A 21,406-nucleotide genomic window follows, 5' to 3' on the forward strand; every position below is an offset into this window, starting at 1 on the left:
ATTATATATATATATATTCAGGACTATGTTGAAGAAGTTGCTTTTCAACTTAGATCTATAAAATCAAGAAACTTCTAATAGTTAGTATTATGTTCGATGTCTAGGAAAAACTCGCCAATAAGTCTTATTTCCGACTTCGTCTGAAGGCTCTTTGCATTCATAGTAATGCCGAGGAATTACTAGCAATGACTGATCTCCGGCTTTGAAGGTAACATATACATAGATCTCTGTGAGAACACGAGTTCGAATATGGCAACGACGAGTTCCGACTGCGGAATGTGGAGTAGGAAATTGGTGGGATCAAGGGACGTTAGTAACAGAGGGGGATTGGAGAGAGGAAGAGGAAGAGAGATATGGTTGGCGGTGGGGAAGGGTTAGAGGGGGGAAGACAGTGAAACAGAGAGAACAGATAACGCGGCGTATACGCGTACGTGCCAGGAAACGCCAATATGGAAACAGCTGATTGATTGAACAAGCTCGCTACGATCCCCTCGTAATCGTTCTAAGCTGTTCTAGTTGCATGCGTGGCGTGCACGTCACCATCGAGAATGGACCGAGAATGAACAGGAGAGTGAACCACCAGAGACTGGACCGGAGATTGGTACGAGTAAATGGCCGATTATTTCGGGACAACGCGCAACAAGGCACTTTAACGCATCATTTGGAAGTTCTTTCACTTTTTATCTTTAAATATTTACGTTTTTCCTTTCATACAGGATTAATCGTCATTTGATTTGATTGTTTTGTTCTTATCGCGATTAAAAATGAATTTATATATGTATATATATATATATATACAAATGCAATTAATAATAATGTGAAAAAAGAAATATGAACGCGTGATATGGTATACGCGATAGAAATGTTCGTATCGAAATAGAATAAATTAAAATATAGTGGCGATACTTATGAGAATTATTATTAGAAAATTTGACTTTAATAACAAATGGTACATTATATATTGCTCGTTGGATCCATGTATGATCCAAATATTCTTTACAAATGGTTACATTTTTCCTCGTTAACTTCTTATATTCGTTTCGATCTTAATAAAACATTTCCGAGATGGCTAAAAAAATGTTTTATTTTAATGTATGGTAGAGTTGAAGGAAAATCACGATTTTACGAGCATCTCAAATATTACTAGGTACGATCACGTACTATTTTGACAAAGATGCATTCAATTCGTTAGATAAAAAAGGATTCAGGATGAGAGTTCGGAGGAAGGACTGGAGTGCTGCTCTCGAAACAAGTGCTTACGTCGGAAATAATGCGACCAACGTACGGGTACATGCTAAACTCGACCGGTACGCGAATTAACGCTCGGGAAAATCGGATTATGTCGTGACCTACAGCGTAGCCCGTCTACTAACTCCTGCATTAGCCTCTCTTAGAGCAAATTGCGTTTATCCTTAGGTTCGTTGAATGATCGGCTTGTCGAGAGTATTCCACGTGCGTAATTTGCTAATTCTGGAATCCTAGAAACTCTCTATCAATTGTTAAGCTTTTTTATTTAATCGTATTTCGTGTTAAGAGAAAATTTTGGAGCAATAAGAGTTTCTCTCCTTGCGGAAGGAAGGTTGATAGCAATCGAAAAGAAAACATTTAAATAATTTCAACGCAACAGTACCTTCCTTTTTACCACGTAAGACACATTTGATAGAAGGTAAATATATTTTACGTAGTACTAAAAATAATGCATCGTACTCTGTTTACCGTTGAAAAACTTTATAATTGACTTTATTTTCTATAGCACTAGACAACTAACTACGGGGTCACGAGATTAATTTTCATTTGAATTTTATTATTATCTTGGATATATTGGAAAGTTTTTTCCGACTTCACCGACTTTTGATACGATTCCATAAAATAATGAATTGCTTGAAGTTTGCTTATCTGTAATTTGTACGTTTTCATTAAATATTCATCGGGTTTGATAAAGACTTGAAAATTATTGCCCAATTACAACGAGCACGATTGTTTCGTAATTCGATTACCATTTTATTTCGAATTAGTTAAAGTGTCTGAGCACGATCACGTACAACAAGAATTTTAATTACGTCCGATAGTGAAGGGTTCATAGTATTATTCAAAATGATTGACAAATTGACGTTTGGATTTTGAAATTGCAAGTCGTGTCATGACATTTTGTCTCATTTTATCTCCGTCCGATGTTAGCTGTTATCAAAATTAATATTTTTTAATGCAATAGAGCGTTACAATTAAAGTTATATTAAAAAATATATTGATGATAACATTGATATTTATTTTAATCGATGAAATATATACCTATACCTTAGGCATAGATTACAAGAAATGTATACTATATTACAAACTATATTTTGTCAATTAACTAGGACATACTCTATATATTTAACAGTCTAATATAATTATTGTTTTAGTTAGTGATAGAAAAATAACTAGAATTATTCAGTAACGACATCTCTTAGAGAAACACGGAATATTGTAGTAGGATTGCGATCAATTCTGCTTCATCGTTTGCTATATGAACGTTTATAATAGAAATATATTCTATTTTTTACTCCGTGTGTATTGTTTTATTTAGTTTAGAAATGTGTTATAACAATATGCAATAAAGGTATTTATAAAAATAAATCAAGATTTATTAAAAATATATCAAATACATTTTTGATTAGAAATTTCACGGCTTACCGTTTGTCGGTGTGATAAAAATTTTAACATAAATTTTGTAAAAAAAAATCGTAATTAAATTTTTCCGTTAGAATCCTATTATAAATGTAAAGATAATCGACGAGGATAGCAAGAAAAATTGCAGAAAATCCATTCGTTGGCGAAATCAATAAGAAATTGATATTTGAAACGAGACATTCCGATAGCGTATCGAATCCCTTCCCATTATGTATGCATTATCACCCTTTTACGATACGATTGTGTGACACATTTCAACGAAGAGAAACTATAAAAGCCCACTCACGGGATATAATCCATTACATCAGTGGTCCATTACGATCGGTGAAAAGTATACACGCAAAGCCACGTATACTATAGTATAATACTTACTATCAGAAATAGCATCCAGTATGATCCTGTATAGTGAAATTCAATAACACTCTTTGGTGGGAGAAAAGGGGGGAAGGATGTTATACCTTTTAATTTTGTTGACGCCTTCTTTTTCACACGTATCACGTTATTTTTTCTCTCCTATTGACAATGAGTATAGGATAGAAATGATCACATTTTTCTATACGTACTACCTAACACGAGAACAAAATTGTAAATAAAATATACCTACGCGTTATAAAATGATAAATTTGAGATGGAGTTAGCTAGCCATCAATACACAAAATACAATTCATTTTAAATTTATTTTTATATATTTTATATTAATTCCTAAAGCATATAATATTTTTATGAGATAGTAATATTATTGTAAATAATAAAAGTTTAAATAGAAATGGCAGAGAATACAAAATTCGAAGTTATGTCGCTGGTTTTTTTTTTTTTATCGTTTTTTACTGTAAAAGAGATGTGAAAATGTCATTTCGCAATGTACAGATTTGAAACTCGAGAATGAAACGTAAATAAAAATGTTGATGTTATCTTGTCGATCGATGGGAACGCTTAATTCTGTTAAAATACTTCCCGACAATCTTTTTCAGTTCCATCTTGATCGTGGAATACAGTTGCAAGAGTGATGGCTTTGTTTTATCGAAAACTCCGTACGCTTACTAGTGCAATAATATTCGTCGTTGAAGATGGTATTATTCTATAACCGTATATCCAGTAAAAAATAAATTTCAAAAGCGCCTGGCTGGACGACGCAAACGAATAAAGCTGAGATACACAGTCACGAATATGACCACTGTGAAACTGGTTGCATGGTGGGAATACGTATATATGTATATATGTATGTGAGTATTCATGCAAATGAAATATGGCGAGACGAGGAGATGTGCAATGAGAGAAAGAAAGAAAGAAAGAAAGAAAGAGAGAGAGAGAGAGAAATACACTGACAGACGGATGAATAGGGAATGGGGGTGAGGGGGGAGGGGAGTAGAGTAAGAGAAAGCACAGGACGAACAGGACCGGCAAAGAGTCCAATTTTTAATGAAAGCTCGGAAAGACCCGTAAGTGCGTACCGCAGGCTTATTTGTGTGATCCTCTAGGACCCTTCAGTCGGAAGAGTTCACCGGAATCATCATCAGTGCAGCAAGCAATCTGATCCAGTTACAGGTCCAATTTCTAGATACGAAAGAAGAGGGGAAAGAGATTTCAATAATTGCGACTCGAAAAAAATCGACAGTAAACTCTCTCGAGTTCTTAATCGTACATTGAAGCACAAAGCATTATTGGCTTCTTGATCGTTCTTTCTGTTCTTCTCATCATTTTTTATATTAGTTTCTCTTTCTATCTTATTCGATTCAGTATATTTTCTCGCATGTTTCTATTCGCTCTCTCTCATATATCATATTTGAGATATATATATTTATATACGTTTGAGTCTGATGTTATAAAAACATCGAACTGATTTCGATGACCATTCGGAAAAAAGCTCATCAAAATCAAATGAGAATGAATGGAAGAAATGGAAAGAAAGAAAGTAGAGAGCTGCGTTCGATGGATAGGAAATGTTTGATGAAATGTTTGGAACAAAAAGTAGAAAAAAATAATTAGTTAGGTTATTAGAATAATCACGAAAATTGTAAGAAGAAATACATATATAGTTTTTTAGTAACAAAAATTGAATTTATATAAAAATTAAATAAATCGAATATCAAAAAATGTTGAATATTGAGATGAATAGAAATATTTCTTTATTTTAACCAAATCGTTTTTTCCACAAGTCCTTGAAGGAATCTCTGAAAAAAAAAAAAGGAAATAAGAGAGTGCCAAGAAATTAATAGTTTTTCTTCTTTTTTTAGAGAAGATCACAATAATAAGTTTATAGTGATTAATTAGGAAAATAAAAGAAGGCCTACTTGCGACACACGCAAATACCGCTTCTGCAATATCCTCCAGCTTTTCCCATGCTAAGACAATTAGCCGCACAAGCCGAAGAACCAATCTTCCCACCAAAAGATAAAAGGTCACAGGTCACTCGACGTTGTCTATCAGCTCGTTCCTCGACCATGTCTTCTCTGAATTCTTCATCGAGTTCCATTAGATTTTCCAATCCATCATCTGAAAACGTTCAATATTGTTTATTTGTTAGTTCAAATCAGATATTTTTATGATTACATTTATTGAATTAAATAACTTTGTTCTATTTTATATTTATTCAATTTTATCATATTAAATAATTGACCTTCGACCGGAGCAGCTATGTTCACTGTCACTACGACGAATAAAATAGAAAGAAGAAAACAGATTTTCGTCATTTTAAATAATTTATGAGAGATTCGTAATGTGTTATTCGATAGAATTATTAGAGTAGAATGTGCAGCTTTCTTTAACTCGTTTCCCTTTATATAAATACTATCTACCATGTAACATTATGTCAATATAAAAGTCCTTTGTCTTGACGAATATCGACAAGTACACGAGTGATTCCCCTTGTACTAAAAGACACGCGGATTTTCCTTTTAAGATAATGGGTGAAACCCATGATAATTGAAATAATTCTTTATGTGTTTCTTTATGTTTATTCTTCTGCTATATTTATCATACAGCTACGTGTTTATATTTATATATCAGAAGAATGAAAGATACATAAATGATTCATTGGGAAGTCATTCGCTGATTTATATGGGTCGTTGACATCTCTATAGGCTGTAATAACGTATTTAGAATATTAATTGTAAGTATAACAAAATATAATAAATTAGAAACTTATTTCGGTTATGATAAATAAATATTTATCATGTTATATAACGATTATCTTTGCGACTTTTATAATGAGATTATTTATTTATTATCGAGTAATTATTTTTATGTAGCAATAAAAGAATCTTATCTTTATTTTAAATAATTATTTCCTTGTGTAAAAATATTTATGTATACATATATATATATATATGAGAAAATTCTTATAGGATTCAATGTTTAATTCAGCTTTTTAAATTAGTACATCGTTGATTAAACACAGAGCAGACAACTAACAATTTGAGAATGTATTAGCAGTAAGACAAATTTCACGGTGCTGCTTGTCCGTAATTTTGCGTAATTGCAGAACGTGTACGTGCGTAGTTCGTTACCTTGGATTTCCCAAGTGTGTAGCACGATGTGTCAATAAATGACATTAGACGTGACTTCTTGTGCGAGATTGTTGAACGATAAATACATATACAGATCAGATAGAAATGTGTCTAATCCTAAGATTTCTTATCTTTTTTTCGACAACAACTCGTTTTATAAATTTTAACAAGATTATTTTTTCTCGTAATTTGATTGCTTAGGAAAACGATAATAATAAGGACGTATAATTAATTAAAAAAGAATTATTTATTATCAAAGATTAATATTAATATTGTATTGAATGAGATATAAGTCCATTGGATGGATTAATCAAATTTTCTAAGTGTCGTAAAGTTGATTATATGTCGTTCATTTCTTTAATTAGATTTATCGTATACAAAATAAACAATTAGATTTATCTAATATCATAATACGTAGCGTAATTTTCTTGCCAAATGCAGTACGTTAATTATCTTTCGTCTCTTACTATATAAGCAGACTTCGTGTTTATTACAATAACCACCGTTGAAATGTAAATGGGCAATACATCATTAACTTCATCCAAAGTTACCACCAAATCGACAAATCCGTTCCAACTCTTCCGATTTTTTAAGAGTTAGACTTGTTTCTGAAAATTGTCATATTTTATATTTTTTATTAATTTCATTTAGCTTTTTTTCTATATTTTTTCAAGTTTAAAATTATATTTATTAATTTTATTTAAAACCTTTTTCTAATTATACATCACTCACTAAAAGTTGACTATGGTGAGACCACCATAAACTCTAAAAAGAGAAAAATAAAAAGGACTGGAATTTTGCTATTTTTATAAGTATTTATATATTATTAATTAAATTAAGAAAGTTTAATTATGAAAGAATTTATTTCTTTCCTAAGATTTACATAAATGTAACATTTATTAAAATTTAAGTTCTTTTAAAAATATAATCTAATTAGCTGTTAACTTTTTCAAAAATCTCTTTTTATTATTCGTTCGTTTGGTTGAAATATTATTCAAAACATGTAGAATTATATTAAATTTACATTATAATATGTAGAGTAATTTATCGTCGAAGGCAATACGAAAGTTATTTTATCTCTTATTATATCAGTTACAAATGCAGACACGGTTCTTGTTACAGTGTCCACCTCTCCAATGTCCTTGAATAGCACAGCTTGCGGAGCATCCAGCGTTACCACCAACCTGACAAGAAGTATACACTTCCGGTTCGTCAACAATAGAATCTTCAGCATTTGAACCTAAAAAATGTCGTTTTATGCAAGATTTATAAATTTAATTTTCTATATTTCCTATGTATATATTTTAAGCCTTTGCAGGACTTTGAAATATATCAAAAAAATTACTTTATTTAATATATTTTAATAATTTCTATGAATTTGTCGTATTACTTACCATCGATTGCCATAGCTGAGATTGTTACAATAGTAACGAAAAGAAAAGCAAGTAAGAGTTGGAATTTGGCCATTTTTATAAGTATTAATTATTAATTGAATCAAAACTATACTGTCGTTCCAGAAATGTTCACCTTTTTATATACAGAGAAATCTAATCTGGCGATAATGTCAATACTCATGATAAAGATCGAAATTAAACAAAAAAACACCTGTAGAGCACACATCTATACATAAATTACGACTTTACATGACGTTTATTATGCTTCATGGAGTTTTCAAAATATTTTCAATAGCATTTAATTGAAAAGTTATAATCTTTGTACTAATTTGATATCATTCTTGGTTCGTTATTTTTATCTTATTGCGTTTTTCTTTTCTTATCAGGATATTTTTTAAAAGTTAAATACATCGCTTACTAATAATAAAAATTCTAAAAAATTTAATCTTTATAATAAATTAATACCACTCTACCAAATGTAAATATAATTAAATTAAATATCGACGAATAAATTGAAAAATATTATACTAAATACAAATATATTACACGTGAATAAAAATCAATTTATAAACGAAAAATTTTGTATTAATAATATAAGTGTGTTATGTAGATAATTATAAGCGACAAAATTAAGGAATAATTAACGTTTAATGATAGACTTGTATTATTTATCATTTACATAAGTATAACTATACACGTGTTCTACTTTTAGAAAGTTCATGATATACCTATTTATTTAATCTAATTTGTAAGGACAGTGGTAATAATATAATGTTATAAGAAGTAACTTTATCTTTCGATAAAATAGTCATATCGATTATCTAATTGACAACCAAAAACAAAGGAAATGACGAGTTTATTTTTTTTGTATTGAATTCATAGATAATTATTAGGGTTTCTTTTTAGATACAATGATTAGTAGATCTTCGATTAATTTGTAAGATTAGATTAGGCAGAAGTTACGTCCTTATTATTATCACCTTTAATTAGAAAATCAAACCTACTGAACTAGTTAGCTATAGCGACCTAAATTATAATTAATTTTTCTAATAAATTATTATTTTCTAAAATGTAAGTACTATAAAGAATATAGAAAACTAATGTAAGAAAAACATATTGACCTAATAGAAAAATAATACTCATAAAAAAGAATTGATGAATAAATGAATTTCTATACGACCGTAAGCATATATTATTTATCGTTTTTATAAACATAAATGCAAGTGTTCTTTTTTTTGATATACATATTCATTCAAATTGATATACAAAGTAAGTTATAAAAATACGTTAATGTAGAAATGGAACTTTTTAAACTTTATATGAAAATTTCTTTATGGATAAATAATAGTACGCCTAAATCAAGGTAAATAATTTCTTTATTATTTTACAAATTACTTTTATAAGAAAGTTAAACATTTGTAGTCTCTAGCGTTGAAAATACAGAACATAGAAAGAGAAGAAATAAACGTAAATAAAACACAATTATACTATAATAGATAAAAATATGTAAAATTGTAAGATGTATCTTTTCTTTTCTCACATGATAACTCTTATTGCGTGTTTCTACGATTATATAATAATATATAGAAAATATTATGAAAAATATGTTGCAATTTTGTTGTCAAAAAAAGAAGAATTAATGATTTAATAATAAAAGAATTTATTTCTTTCCAATGATTTACATAAATGTAACATTTATTAAGATTTAAGTTCTTTTAAAAGGATAATCTAATTAGCTGTTAACTTTTTCAAAAATCTCTTTTTACTATTCGTTCGTTTGGTTGAATTATTATCCAAAACATGTAGAATTATATTAAATTTACATTATAATATGTAGAGTAATTTATCGTCGAAGGCAATACGAAAGTTATTTTATCTCTTATTATATCAATTACAAATGCAGACACGGTTCTTGTTACAGTGTCCACCTCTCCAATGTCCTTGAACAGCACAGCTTGCGGAGCATGCAGCGTTACCACCAACCTGACAAGAAGTATACATATCCGCTTCGTCAACAATAGAACCTTCAACGATAGAATCTTCAGCATTTGAATCTAAAAAATGTCGTTTTATGCAAGATTTATAAATTTAATTTTCTATATTTCCTACATATATATTTTAAGCCTTTGCAGGACTTTGAAATATATCAAAAAAATTACTTTATTTAATATATTTTAATAATTTCTATGAATTTGTCGTATTACTTACCATCGATTGCCATAGCTGAGATTGTTACAATGGTTACGAAAAGAAAAGCAAGTAAGAGTTGGAATTTGGCCATTTTGAAAATCGTTGATTTTCTACTAACTTTAATATAATTGTTTTTTCGCAAAGATTTTCTAACTTCTTCAATCAAACTACAGTTTCTTAATAAAGTAAAAACGCTGGTTGGATGAATATATATATGAACGAATAATGATTAAAGATAATATATTACATAGTTCAAGTATTGTTTTATCAAAAAGATAGAATCATTACATGCTTTGAAATCATTATCGTGTTTATATTTTTATTAATCTTATCAGAATCTACTCAAAAAGGTTTGTAAATTGTTTACCAATAATCTCATTAATGGTTAAGTTTTTTCAAAAATTTATCCTTCTATTTTAATATCAGTACTATTTAGATTAATATCGGCGAATAAATTAAATATTATCGCGCGCGCGTTATAAATAAAATTACATTACACGTAGACGTATAACGTGTTCGAGAAACAATACAACTCTCATAAAAGAAGTAATCGATGTTATATCATTTGTTTTTTAATTATTACCATCAACAATCAAATTGCTAAAAACTTGTAAAATTATAAAATTAATCTTTTTGTTTTTTCATTGTAAGAAGTTTTTTTATTGAGTAAGGAAGTCGAGCACGAAACACTCTGTTTATAAAAGTGTATTTTTTTAAATTCCTAAAATATTTCGATAAAAATCGGTCAAATAATAAAGGAATAACAATATTTGTAATACAGTATATCCAATATCCAACTAACTAATAATACTGGAATTAGTTATCAAATCTGTGCCCCGTGAATCCGCTAATTAATTTATTAGTCTGTATTCTATATTTTGTAAAATTGATAAAAAACTAATAATTTTTAATTCAGTAATCAATGAATTTGCAACTCAGTTGAACATCCTTCATCATCTTTCATTTATTGTGTGTTACTGGTTTGTCATTTAGATGAAAAATGTTTTCTAAATTATATGCTATTTTTAAAAAGTTTATCCGACTTAAACTTTTTATTTTTAATACTACTCGGCATCATATTATTTACACAAATCATTTTTTATTTTATCCTATCGATTTGTCATAAGTCTAGTTGATCTTTATCGAATTCACATGCTATAAAGTCAATTTTTAAAATAGGCTTCACGTCACGATCAAAAACATATATTTTACCGATGGACGTAACAACATATAAACAACATATAAATTGAAATAATCAATTTTTTTTTCTGTACAGATCAACGGCTCATATCTCTGTAAATTTTCCTGATTTTTCTAAAAAAATTCCAATCGACTTAGAAAAATATATATATTAAAAAGAATACAAAAATCTTTATCTTTTATCCTATGGAAACACAAATAAGTTGTAAAATTTTATTTCTATTAATTTTTTGTAGATAAAGAAACTAGTATATAATAAGAAAATTGTTCGCTTGGGCGTTGAGAGAAAATGAGAAAACGTACGCAGAACGCAACAATACCTAAGCATATAATTCTTTTAAAATGATGAAAAATGAATTTAAAAGAACAAAAAAAAAATTGTACAATGAAAAGAAATATTATGTCTCAATTTATAAGATATATTAAAAAAATTGAATGAATCCCAATTAAAAAAAAAATTGTTATAAGAAATAATGCAAAAGAAATGTAGTCGTTAAAAAATTAGAAGTTTAATTCAAAGAAGTAGGTTAAATATTAAAAAGAGAATATACACAAATATTATTATTTTTAAATAAATTCATTATCATATGTTGAAAAATAAGATATACACGGAAAATTATTTCCAGTCTGTTGTACGCTTCGCTTGATAATTGTCGTGTGCAGCAAACCTGTATTCTTTACATTTGGACAACAGTTTCAGTTAATTCTAATAGTAAGAAAAAGGAAAAGGAATTACATTAAAAAGGAGACACAGTTTAATTGTTTTAGCTCATTTTTATATATTTATATTACCTACATATTTAATCTTTTTTCCTACAATAATCTAACCCTTGCAAACGCAGCTATCTCCCACCCAGATTCCAGCTGCTTTTCCTTTACTCCAACAGGCCGCATTACAAAGCCAAATTGGGCCTCCTTGGCCTTTGTAAAGAGAATCATAGCGTTCCTCGCTAAGATCGGAAAATGAGTCGACGGAAGGTTCTACCAATATACAAATTATTTTATTTATTGTAAATATAGATAATTGTATATATAGATAACATAATATTAAATTTAAGTTAAATTAACCTTCTAATTGTATAGCCATGACTGCCATCATGGTGACGAAAAGAAAAGCAGCAAGAAGATAGAATTTCATTTTTGCAATTGTTTTTTTTAGCTTCAGCTTTCAGATCTGAACTATTATTATATCGTCGCAATGAATGTTTATATAGTCATACGATGTGTATTATCAAAATTTTGATAGTATACTTATCTAATATCTGAAGATAATCTAAAAGAAAGTACGCCATAACGAAATTATTTTTACATTATAATTTCAATGATATACACCCGCCGACTTTTTCACTTGGATAAATTAACCACTCGAAACGATTTTGCGGCTTAAGTTTAATTGAAGATTAAATTGAATTAGATAAAATTTAAAAGAAAATGTATATAAACACTTTTTATTTAAGAAAAATATATTTTTATTTGTTAACACACACAAAATTAAATATATAAGATTACTTATTTCTAATCTATTGTATATTTTGTTTGATAATTGTCATGTGCAGCAAACCTGTTGTATATTCGTTCAAACAATAGATACAAAAAATTGTAATTCCTTCAATAAGGAAAAGAAAAATAATTACATTAATTGTTTTATTTCTTTTATTTTATATAGTTTATTATATTATTTACATGTTAAACCTCTTTCGCTGCAATAGCCTAACGTCTACAGTAGCATACGTCTTTTTTGCAATATCCACTAGGATGTCCTTTATTCCTACAGACTATGGAACATAACCAATTTCCACCTCCCACGGAACCGCATCGAAATTTTTGATGGCATACTTATCTAATATCTAGAGATAATCGGCATGTACGTTAGCGATAACGAAATTATGCTTTCATTCAAATGTACAAAAGTATATTATTGTTTTTCTAATACCAATATATAATTTAAATATAAATTGTTTACAAAGAGAAATTCTTACGAGTAGTGAAAAAACAATACCTCATTGGTTCATTTCTCAAGTGTTTTTTTCACATATATTTATTTTTCATAAAACGTATTCGAATTTTACAGCTCAAAGTGAAGATAAGAAAAGATAATGTATGTGGAGAAAAAATAATAGTAATGATAAATAATCTCAACATTTTGTTTTTATTTTAAGTAAATATGATACACAATATTATCTTAACTATCTTTCGATATGTTAAATATGAAATGATATTTGTAATATCAATTATTCAACTTTTTTTGTTTATCACTAATTGTCTAGAAATTGAATCGTTTTCTTAAAAGATCCAACATTAGCTCTCTAAAAATTAAAAACAACGGATTAAAAAAGAGACGAAAGAATTTTTATAATTTGTTTATATATATACTTGACGGTATCTTCTGTTAATGTCAACAACAATTGATTGTATCCAAACATATATCTATCTTTGACAGAGGATAACATTGTACAAACGATTACTCACTCTCGACAATGACAGATCTCATTTCTGCAATGGCCACCGGCTCTTCCTCTTGCGATACAGCCAGCAGCACAAGCACTGTCGCTAACCCATTCACCAATAATGGGAATTCGGCAAGTGGCTCTTCTGTATCTCGTGGGATTAGTCGTCTCTAATTCTTCTGGTAATTTTTCATTCATAAAATTATATCCCGAACTTTTTTCTTCTGTTATGATTTTTTTTTGTTTTATTTATAAATAAATACGAATTATTAACGTGTATGAATGATATTAAAAGTGATCAAAATAAATTTTTCAGAAATAAACCTTCGAACGGTGCTGCCATTATTGAACTACCAAACAGTACGACCAGTATAGCAAAGAGCAACGTGTTGATCTGGATCATCTTGATCATCTCAATTCAGGGTACTTTAACAAAGCAATTTTACAGTTAAGCATACGAAGAAGAACTGTTTTTAACGCCGCGAACTGCTGCGTTATATATCCTACAAACACAATTAAAAAACATTGCATGTGTCTCTGGAGAGAAAACACTATAACATAATTCGTATGATTTCATTGAAAAGCTAATACGAACAATAAGAACAAATATTGATTTAACTAAAATATCTCAGGGAATAACCATATCTTTTTTATTTCTTACTTGTATCTTTCTTTCTCCTGTTTTCCCTCTCTCTCTCTCTCTCTTTCTCTTTTATTTTGTTTTCCTTGTTTAAAGGAAAATACGTTAGATCGAGAGTCGGGGAAATCTTGGGAAATAACGTAGAATTTTGAGATTGAAATCTCATGAACGTAATCGTTTCTGTTAGGTAGTGAACTTTATACACAATATATATACAATATATATAAATATTTCTAATTATTTATTTTCAAATATTTAATCTTTCGAAAAGTACGTAAAATTTTGTTCTATGATAATATACATTTTATATTAAAAACTTCTTAATTTTTTTTATTTATTATTTACCATAGTGTTTCAGTTATATAGAGAAAGTCAAATAATTCAACTCAATCAATAGAACAAATGTAGTGGAATTATTCTGACCGTGTGTATAAAGTGACTGGGACAAATGAACGGTTTAATTCGTTATAATAACTCTATAATCGATTAATTGTTTATAGCGCATTGCATTACAGTATACGGATCAAAATGAATAAAAAAACAATACGCATCTTTTAATCTCGCAAGTGTGTATACATACAATACACATATGTATCTATAAATATAATTGTTTTGTCTACATAAATTATCAAATATATACATTATTAATTTTCATATGTATTCGTCTGATAGCTATTGACTAAAATCGACGACGATAGTACTGTTGTAGTTAAATAAATTCGAGCAAATTCGAATATTCTCGAAATATATCATGTTGCCCTTTTCCGACATTAATAAATATTAAGATAATTATTTGTACGCGATAAATTATTTATTGAATATGCTAAAATAGATGTTCATAGATTATATAAATGCGTTCATTATCCCTATTATAATATTCTTCCTCTTTAATAGATAACGTAAGCACTATTTCCGACAGATTCATTGATAGCTGTTATCACGTAAGTTCAAGATCTCCAAAGTTTATAAGTATGCCCTTTCATGTCAGTTACTTTTCATTCTTGATATGTTCAAATTGTATAGACAGCATATCAAAATCATACGATAGAAAAGTAAGATAAATGTGACCGATTAATCAAATCATTTCATATATTCAATATAATAGTTTTATTATAATAATTTATTTCATTCGATAAAACAAGGAAAAACACACATTAAGTAATTAATTATAAATTATTCAATTAATAAGACTTTTTCTATTAATCGATAAATTATTCGGTTTTTTAACCCTTTATGAATTTTTTTTAAAAATTTTATCTATCACTTTGAGAATAAATGATATAAGTGCGCTCAATAAATGAATAGATGATAACAAGATCTCGATATTATGAAATTAGCACATTCGTGAAATCGATGTAGGTATTATAAATGATTTTGAAGCGATTATCGATTGATTATTGATTAGATATATTACATAATTTACACGTATTATTAATAATTTAAAATCATCGGTATATATCTCGTAAAATTTCAAGTTATTACGCTTCAATAAAAATCGATAAACAGTAAATAAGTTTTATTTGTTAAAAAAGTATGTGTAATTTCTTCGATAACGATGAGTCTTAATATAGCGAGAATTGATCTTATTTTTATTTTACTACAATATAAGAAGTTATTATATTATATATATTAAGAATATATGAAAATATCTGTTTAAAAAATATTATATAAAAAAAAGCTGACAACTTACGTAACATCTAATTTTTAATATTGCACTGTCTTTATTATAAGGTATGTATTTATTTCCTTATAAATCATCCAAATTAAAATTTTTGTAAATTTTAATTGTTTTATAACATAATTAGGAATTTGAATCTTTCAAACCTATTATATAAAACGGATATTAGAGTTGAAAGATGCTGATTATATCACGTATATTATATTATTAACGAGGCAACAACTAATCGATAAACAAGATTGGATAACGATTAAATGAACAGATTAATTTAATAAATCAGCTTGAATGAGCTAAATTTGATAATTTTTATCATGCGTTGAATACGAAAAGCGAAACTTTATAAATATGTCGATCGGAAGTAAGATAAGAAAGAACGATAAAATATTTTTAATGAGAGTGTAAATTCACAGAAAAATATTAATTAACAACAAAATTATACATTTTATATTTATAATATGGAAAGTTTAGCAGATCTTTTCAAGTCAACTAAACTATCTAATTTTACTGATTGTAAAACAAACAAAAATATGAATTAAGGCAAAATATTATCCACAAATATCATTTATAATGTTTAAACTTTGATCGATATAAAACTGAAAAATATAATTTACATTTTACAAATGACAAATAACATCAGAACTGTAATTATCGTATTTTTATCTTATTACTGTATCTATATCCTATCATTTTACAATGAATGAAACAAGCAGTGTCTCCTACTCGTTTTTCAATTACTATAATTCATTTTACAAATTGATTACAATCTCTCATTGATCAATTTGCAGCGCAAATGATTAACAATAAGTATAATCTGAAAACGCACTCTAGATTCATAATCGTGACTTAAGATAATGCTTGAAATAGTTTGCATTATTGTATAAGCCTTTACCGGCTTTGTAGAAAACTGCATTATCTGTTAAGAAAAATAAAAGTAGAGCGCTGACTGACCGACTATTCTGACGATAATAACATTTTTATTATAATATCAGTCGCGTACAGATTGATATATAGGTTATGAAAAAACTTTGCATACATCGCTCTTATTTTCTCAATTGATAATAATATTATCGTTTTTTAACACCTACGCCATCATGTGATTATAAACTATTTCTGATACGTATCTAATAAAGCTGTTCGTTCATTGGTTAATAAGTAGCCAATTATATTAAGCAACGTGCCCGTCTACGAATGTATTTTCTAACAGATGGGTGTACGAATCTTTTCTGTCAAATGAAAGTGTTGTGACAATTAAGGATAAACAAAGTTAAAATACACATTAATAAGACAACGAAAGATATTTCATGTTCTATGGAAATTTATGCTCATTAATTCCCACTAAAAATTGAATATCGATTACTCGAAATATACATTATTCGAGTTTGATACACTGCAAGTTCGTGATAGTTGACGCACAGCAGATCACTGATGGTGGTTCAAAAGTTGTTGTTTGATTAATTATTTTTCTGAAAGATCACAAAATGCTGGTCTTCTGTGATATTTTTTATTTTAAAGTGCTTATATTTGCTTATCTATTGGTAAGTTTCTATACAACAAAATCTCACATTATATTTTCTTTTTTCAAAATTCTTTTATTTCGTCTTTTTCAACTTCTAAGCGGTACTTGACACGTACTTAAGTTCCATGGTAATTTTGAAATAATTTAGAAACTGATAAATTTCTAAACGTCTTATTATAAACAGCAATATATTTGTTATTTCAATTTCCATATAGAATTTTCTTTAATTACTTTAATCTATAAATGTGTTTTAAAAAAATAACCTCAAAATATGTGACAAGCTGATGTTCAAATAGGTTTTTACCCACTGTATATATACTTATATATATATATTACTGTACAGTACGATATACTTATTTCATAATATATTTTCATACAATTTATTTATGTGAATATTGTCAGAATTTTATTTTATTTCAAATGTGGTAGAAAAGATCTAAAGTCCCATCATTGATAATCAAATTATTTGTTGTCCATTGATTATGTTTGAACAAATTTTGTCAATTAATGTAAATCAATTAACTTTTCAGATATTCTTACCTAAAAGTTTAGGAAGCGAGGGTGCTGTTTCACTTACTCAAAAAAATATTGATCATACATTAGGTAAGTTACAATAAAAATATTAAAAATGTATGAGTTATCATTTTATTACTATATCAAAAATAAATGTATTTCTTTTACTTTTTTTAGCATCCAATGAACTCGTATTTATAAACTTTTATGCAGAATGGTGTCGCTTTAGTAATTTATTGGCACCAATATTTGAAGAAGCATCTCATAAAGTACACGCTGCTTTTCCAAATCCTGGAACTGTAGTAATGGGTAAAGTAGACTGCGACAAAGAAGGTTAGTTTTCTAAAATAAAAATTAAGAGATGTATACATTGGATTATTCAGAAAGTAATTTCGTTGTTTTCGACGAAAAATAAAAGACGATTTTTTCGTATTTAAAATAAAGTTTATTTCGATATATGTCGATCATTCTGTTAAATTATGTTTTGCCATTTTGTTGGCAGCTGCAAAATTTCACACAGTAACTATTTTTAATTATTATGAATTTTAGGATCTGTAGCTTCAAGGTTTCACATTTCTAAATATCCAACATTAAAGGTTATTAGAAACGGACAGCCAACTAAAAGAGAGTATAGAGGACAACGCTCTGTTGAAGCTTTTGAACAGTTCATTAAAAAACAATTACAAGATCCTATTAAAGAATTCTATGACTTGAAAGAATTAAATAATCTTGATGATAAGAAGAGAATGATTATTGGATATTTTGATAGGAAAGATATTCCGGAATATCAAATGTTCAGAAGGGTAGCAACAAATTTGAAGGATGATTGTCAGTTTCATGTCGGATTCGGGTAAGACATTAATATCAATTAAATAGTTTATATAAGATATATAAAATGTAGTTACGACTTATAATATCTGACAAATTAGATATATTTAAAAAGAAAAAAGTAAATTAGTCGTAGATTACAATAATATTATAAGTATATGCTACTTTCTGATTGACGCCGTAACAATATTAATTTTATTTAACAAGCACTTGCTCCAATGAAAACTGTGAAATAGGACAGCATTTTCACTTGTTGTAAGTAAAGATGTAATAAGTAGTTATATCTCAATATTGGAATTGTATAATGGTATCTTTAATATGCTTGCTATATCTGATATGGACTTGTATTATTTTATTTATGAAACTAAATTTATTACAGCCAGTGTTTAAATATAAATATTATCATAATAATTTTTTTGTCCAAACATAATTTGTATTATATTTTAATTATTTAAATTCCATCATAGTCCTGTTACTGAAGTTATAATTAATGGATTAATAGAGATGTGAGTAAGGCCATGCATCCACCTGGTCAACCAATTGTTGTCTTCCGATCGGATAAAGCATTATCCAATGATGAAGATGAAACTTATACCGGCAGTTTGAAATACTTTGACGAATTAAATATTTGGGCTCAAGAAAAATGTGTCCCACTTGTGAGGGAAATTACATTCGAAAATGCAGAAGAATTAACCGAAGAAGGTTTACCTTTCCTTATATTATTTCATGCTCCTGATGATACTGAGAGCGTCAAAAAATACAAAGATGTTGTAACTAAAACTTTGATAGATGAGAAACGTAAGTTTAATCATGTTTATTACATTACTGTATTACTGTATATATTGTATATAAATTATTTTGTTATACTTTTAGAAAACATTAATTTCCTCACTGCTGACGGTTTGAAGTTTGCACATCCTCTTCATCATTTGGGAAAAAGTGCTTCCGATTTACCATTAATCGCGATCGATAGTTTTCGTCACATGTACCTGTTTCCTAGCTTCCAAGATATCAATATAGAGGGAAAACTGAAAGCTTTCATTCATGACTTATATTCTGGAAAACTTCATCGAGAATTTCATCGTGGACCTGATCCGCCTAGTTTTGAATTACCACAAATTACAGGACACGTTAAAGTGCCTACAACTCCACCAGAATCCACGTTTAAAAATCTCGCGCCAAGTAAAAATAGATACACTTTGCTTAGGGATGAATTATAATAGTGTTATTATGGTGATACAACAAAATGAAGTGAAACTTACACAATGAAATTATAAAGTTTAGCCATCAACAGCAAATTAATTCAAATTATTAAACAGAAAGGCTTTGTAATAATACATACAAGCGGGTAGTGATCATCTGTATTCTATTTATATTCTTGGTCTATATCGCGTTGATAAGCCTCAGTTATAAAAATGTGTTAGAAAAATTTTTTTATTATGTCTAATAGCATTTTAATTTTTCGTATTAACAAATTTCATTGAAAATATATATATATATAAAATATATATTTATATATATATATTTAATATACAATTAAAAAAAGAATTAAAATTGTAGATGTATAAAGCCTCATTTCAGGAATATTATAATCAATTTTATTAATTATTAGTAATGGAAAAAACTATAAAAATTTAAATATAAGAAAATAGTCGCTTTCATTCTATATTTTTACATAAATTTTTATTACTTTCTTACTAAAGCTAATGAAAATATCTTGACTACAATTTATGGAAAGAAAACTCAAATATTGTACATCTCCCACTGTCAATATTTACATATTAGATTTTATACTACTATTTAGAATGAAGAAAATAGATAAATGAGAGATTATGTGAAATGCAATTTCTTAGAGATATCATTTAATCAAAATATCGTATTCTCACTTTTCATTTATCATGATTTAACATTTGAGTAAAACAGTAGATAAGCCTCTATACTTATAGCTCGACGAAAATATCCTTTACCTAATTTGCGTCTGATATTTATTGCAAATAATAACAATTAGAGGTATTGAAACTCAGAAAATACTTCATGAAAATTAGAAATTACATAGAATAAAATGGTCAAAAAACAAACAAGCAGGAAGTCAATAAATACGATTAACAAGTTACGTGTTAATTGGATGAACGCAAAGTTAATTCTCAATTGCGTGCGTGTTGCGTGCCTGCATAGTAATAGTTTTTAGTTCATTAATTCGTTTGAGATTACGCTCTCTATGAGAAGCGTATTGCAAAAGATAATTGGATCGAAAGTTTTGTATATTCGAAAAAAATGACGAAGGAAAATGGTATGAAAATGTTAAGATACTTCTTCAAAGTGTTGTACGGATAATGGTATTATTAATTTACTGTTAATAAAGAGATTCTAAGTCAACCGTTCTGCCGGTTAAACATTTCTTTACATAAATAAATTGTATATAGGGGGATTGGAATGCATTGATTGGAATATCAGCATCCATTATAAAATGGCTGTATTTAGGGATAACTCGATTACATGTTTTACATTCCATCAGTATACGTCACCACCTTTTATATCGACTAATCTTATAGTACACAACACACATTACACGTAACATGATTGTATACGTTTCTAACATCACACATACTTCTTCATTTCTTCGTTTTATTTATTTATTTTTTCTTCTCTTTCTTTTTCTCATGTTATTTTTGTTATGTATATATTTTTATTATGTCATTTGTAACTTTTTTTTTACTTTTTTTATTTTCCACCTTACGACGAAACGTGAGTGGAGCAGATTCGAATAGAAACATTCATTCGCAGGTAACGTAGTTCGGAGAAATTGAGGAGGGCATTGTTTTAA

General features: G+C 28.0%; 3 protein-coding genes and 1 long non-coding RNA gene across 7 annotated transcripts in view; 2 read left to right on the forward strand and 2 right to left on the reverse strand.

Annotated features, from left to right (window-relative positions):
* The window catches only part of LOC106786076, a 52,207-nt gene extending 44,253 nt beyond the window's left edge, over window positions 1-7,954 (forward strand). Inside the window, exon 3 of the long non-coding RNA XR_001381612.1 lies at window positions 7,299-7,954. This is a non-coding gene — a long non-coding RNA (uncharacterized LOC106786076). The remainder of the gene's footprint in view (window positions 1-7,298) is intronic.
* Window positions 4,751-5,421, reverse strand: LOC106786068 (defensin-1-like). Its single transcript, XM_014747084.1, has 3 exons — window positions 5,288-5,421; window positions 4,962-5,163; window positions 4,751-4,841 (listed from the first exon to the last, which is right to left on the reverse strand). The coding sequence occupies exons 1-3, from the start codon at window positions 5,358-5,360 to the stop codon at window positions 4,802-4,804; spliced, it is 315 nt and encodes a 104-aa protein (XP_014602570.1). The 5' UTR covers window positions 5,361-5,421; the 3' UTR covers window positions 4,751-4,801.
* A 4,658-nt stretch (window positions 7,955-12,612) lies between the features above and the next one.
* Window positions 12,613-14,091, reverse strand: LOC106786056 (defensin-like). 3 transcript variants are annotated; one of them, XM_014747071.1, is made up of 3 exons: window positions 13,732-14,091; window positions 13,430-13,586; window positions 12,613-13,266 (listed from the first exon to the last, which is right to left on the reverse strand). In XM_014747071.1, exons 1-3 carry the CDS (start codon window positions 13,817-13,819, stop codon window positions 13,224-13,226), a joined length of 288 nt encoding a protein of 95 aa, XP_014602557.1. In that variant the 5' UTR covers window positions 13,820-14,091; the 3' UTR covers window positions 12,613-13,223. The 3 variants fall into 3 exon arrangements, with proteins under 3 accessions (XP_014602557.1, XP_014602541.1, XP_014602548.1); XM_014747055.1 differs by having other exon boundaries at window positions 13,430-13,649; window positions 13,732-13,832; XM_014747062.1 differs by having other exon boundaries at window positions 12,971-13,266; window positions 13,430-13,631; window positions 13,732-13,903.
* A 2,829-nt stretch (window positions 14,092-16,920) lies between these two features.
* LOC106786000 (endoplasmic reticulum resident protein 44) lies at window positions 16,921-20,958 on the forward strand. 2 transcript variants are annotated; one of them, XM_014746937.1, is made up of 7 exons: window positions 16,921-17,260; window positions 17,772-17,844; window positions 17,932-18,087; window positions 18,304-18,604; window positions 18,790-18,837; window positions 19,085-19,380; window positions 19,456-20,958. In XM_014746937.1, exons 1-7 carry the CDS (start codon window positions 17,204-17,206, stop codon window positions 19,800-19,802), a joined length of 1,278 nt encoding a protein of 425 aa, XP_014602423.1. In that variant the 5' UTR covers window positions 16,921-17,203; the 3' UTR covers window positions 19,803-20,958. The 2 variants fall into 2 exon arrangements, with proteins under 2 accessions (XP_014602423.1, XP_014602431.1); XM_014746945.1 differs by lacking the exon at window positions 18,790-18,837.
* Window positions 20,959-21,406: the final 448 nt, after the last annotated feature.

The sequence above is a fragment of the Polistes canadensis genome, unplaced genomic scaffold (genome assembly GCF_001313835.1).
Source record: "Polistes canadensis isolate GaletaPanama2010 unplaced genomic scaffold, ASM131383v1 scaffold_3, whole genome shotgun sequence".
In the NCBI taxonomy this organism is placed as follows: Eukaryota; Metazoa; Arthropoda; class Insecta; order Hymenoptera; family Vespidae; genus Polistes; species Polistes canadensis.

Coding starts and splice junctions, on each gene's coding strand:
- LOC106786068 (XM_014747084.1), bottom strand. CDS start 5,360: ATGACGAAAATCTGTTTTCTTCTTTCTATTTTATTCGTCGTAGTGACA. Junction 5,164..5,287: donor CATAGCTGCTCCGGTCGAAG/GTCAATTATTTA, acceptor GAACGTTTTCAG/ATGATGGATTGGAAAATCTA. Junction 4,842..4,961: donor GGTATTTGCGTGTGTCGCAA/GTAGGCCTTCTT, acceptor TTTTTTTTTCAG/AGATTCCTTCAAGGACTTGT.
- LOC106786056 (XM_014747055.1), bottom strand. CDS start 13,819: ATGATCAAGATGATCCAGATCAACACGTTGCTCTTTGCTATACTGGTC. Junction 13,650..13,731: donor AATGGCAGCACCGTTCGAAG/GTTTATTTCTGA, acceptor TATAAATAAAAC/AAAAAAAAATCATAACAGAA. Junction 13,267..13,429: donor GAGATCTGTCATTGTCGAGA/GTGAGTAATCGT, acceptor TTTAATTTTTAG/AGAGCTAATGTTGGATCTTT.
- LOC106786000 (XM_014746937.1), top strand. CDS start 17,204: ATGCTGGTCTTCTGTGATATTTTTTATTTTAAAGTGCTTATATTTGCT. Junction 17,261..17,771: donor TTATATTTGCTTATCTATTG/GTAAGTTTCTAT, acceptor TTAACTTTTCAG/ATATTCTTACCTAAAAGTTT. Junction 18,605..18,789: donor CAGTTTCATGTCGGATTCGG/GTAAGACATTAA, acceptor TTATTTAACAAG/CACTTGCTCCAATGAAAACT.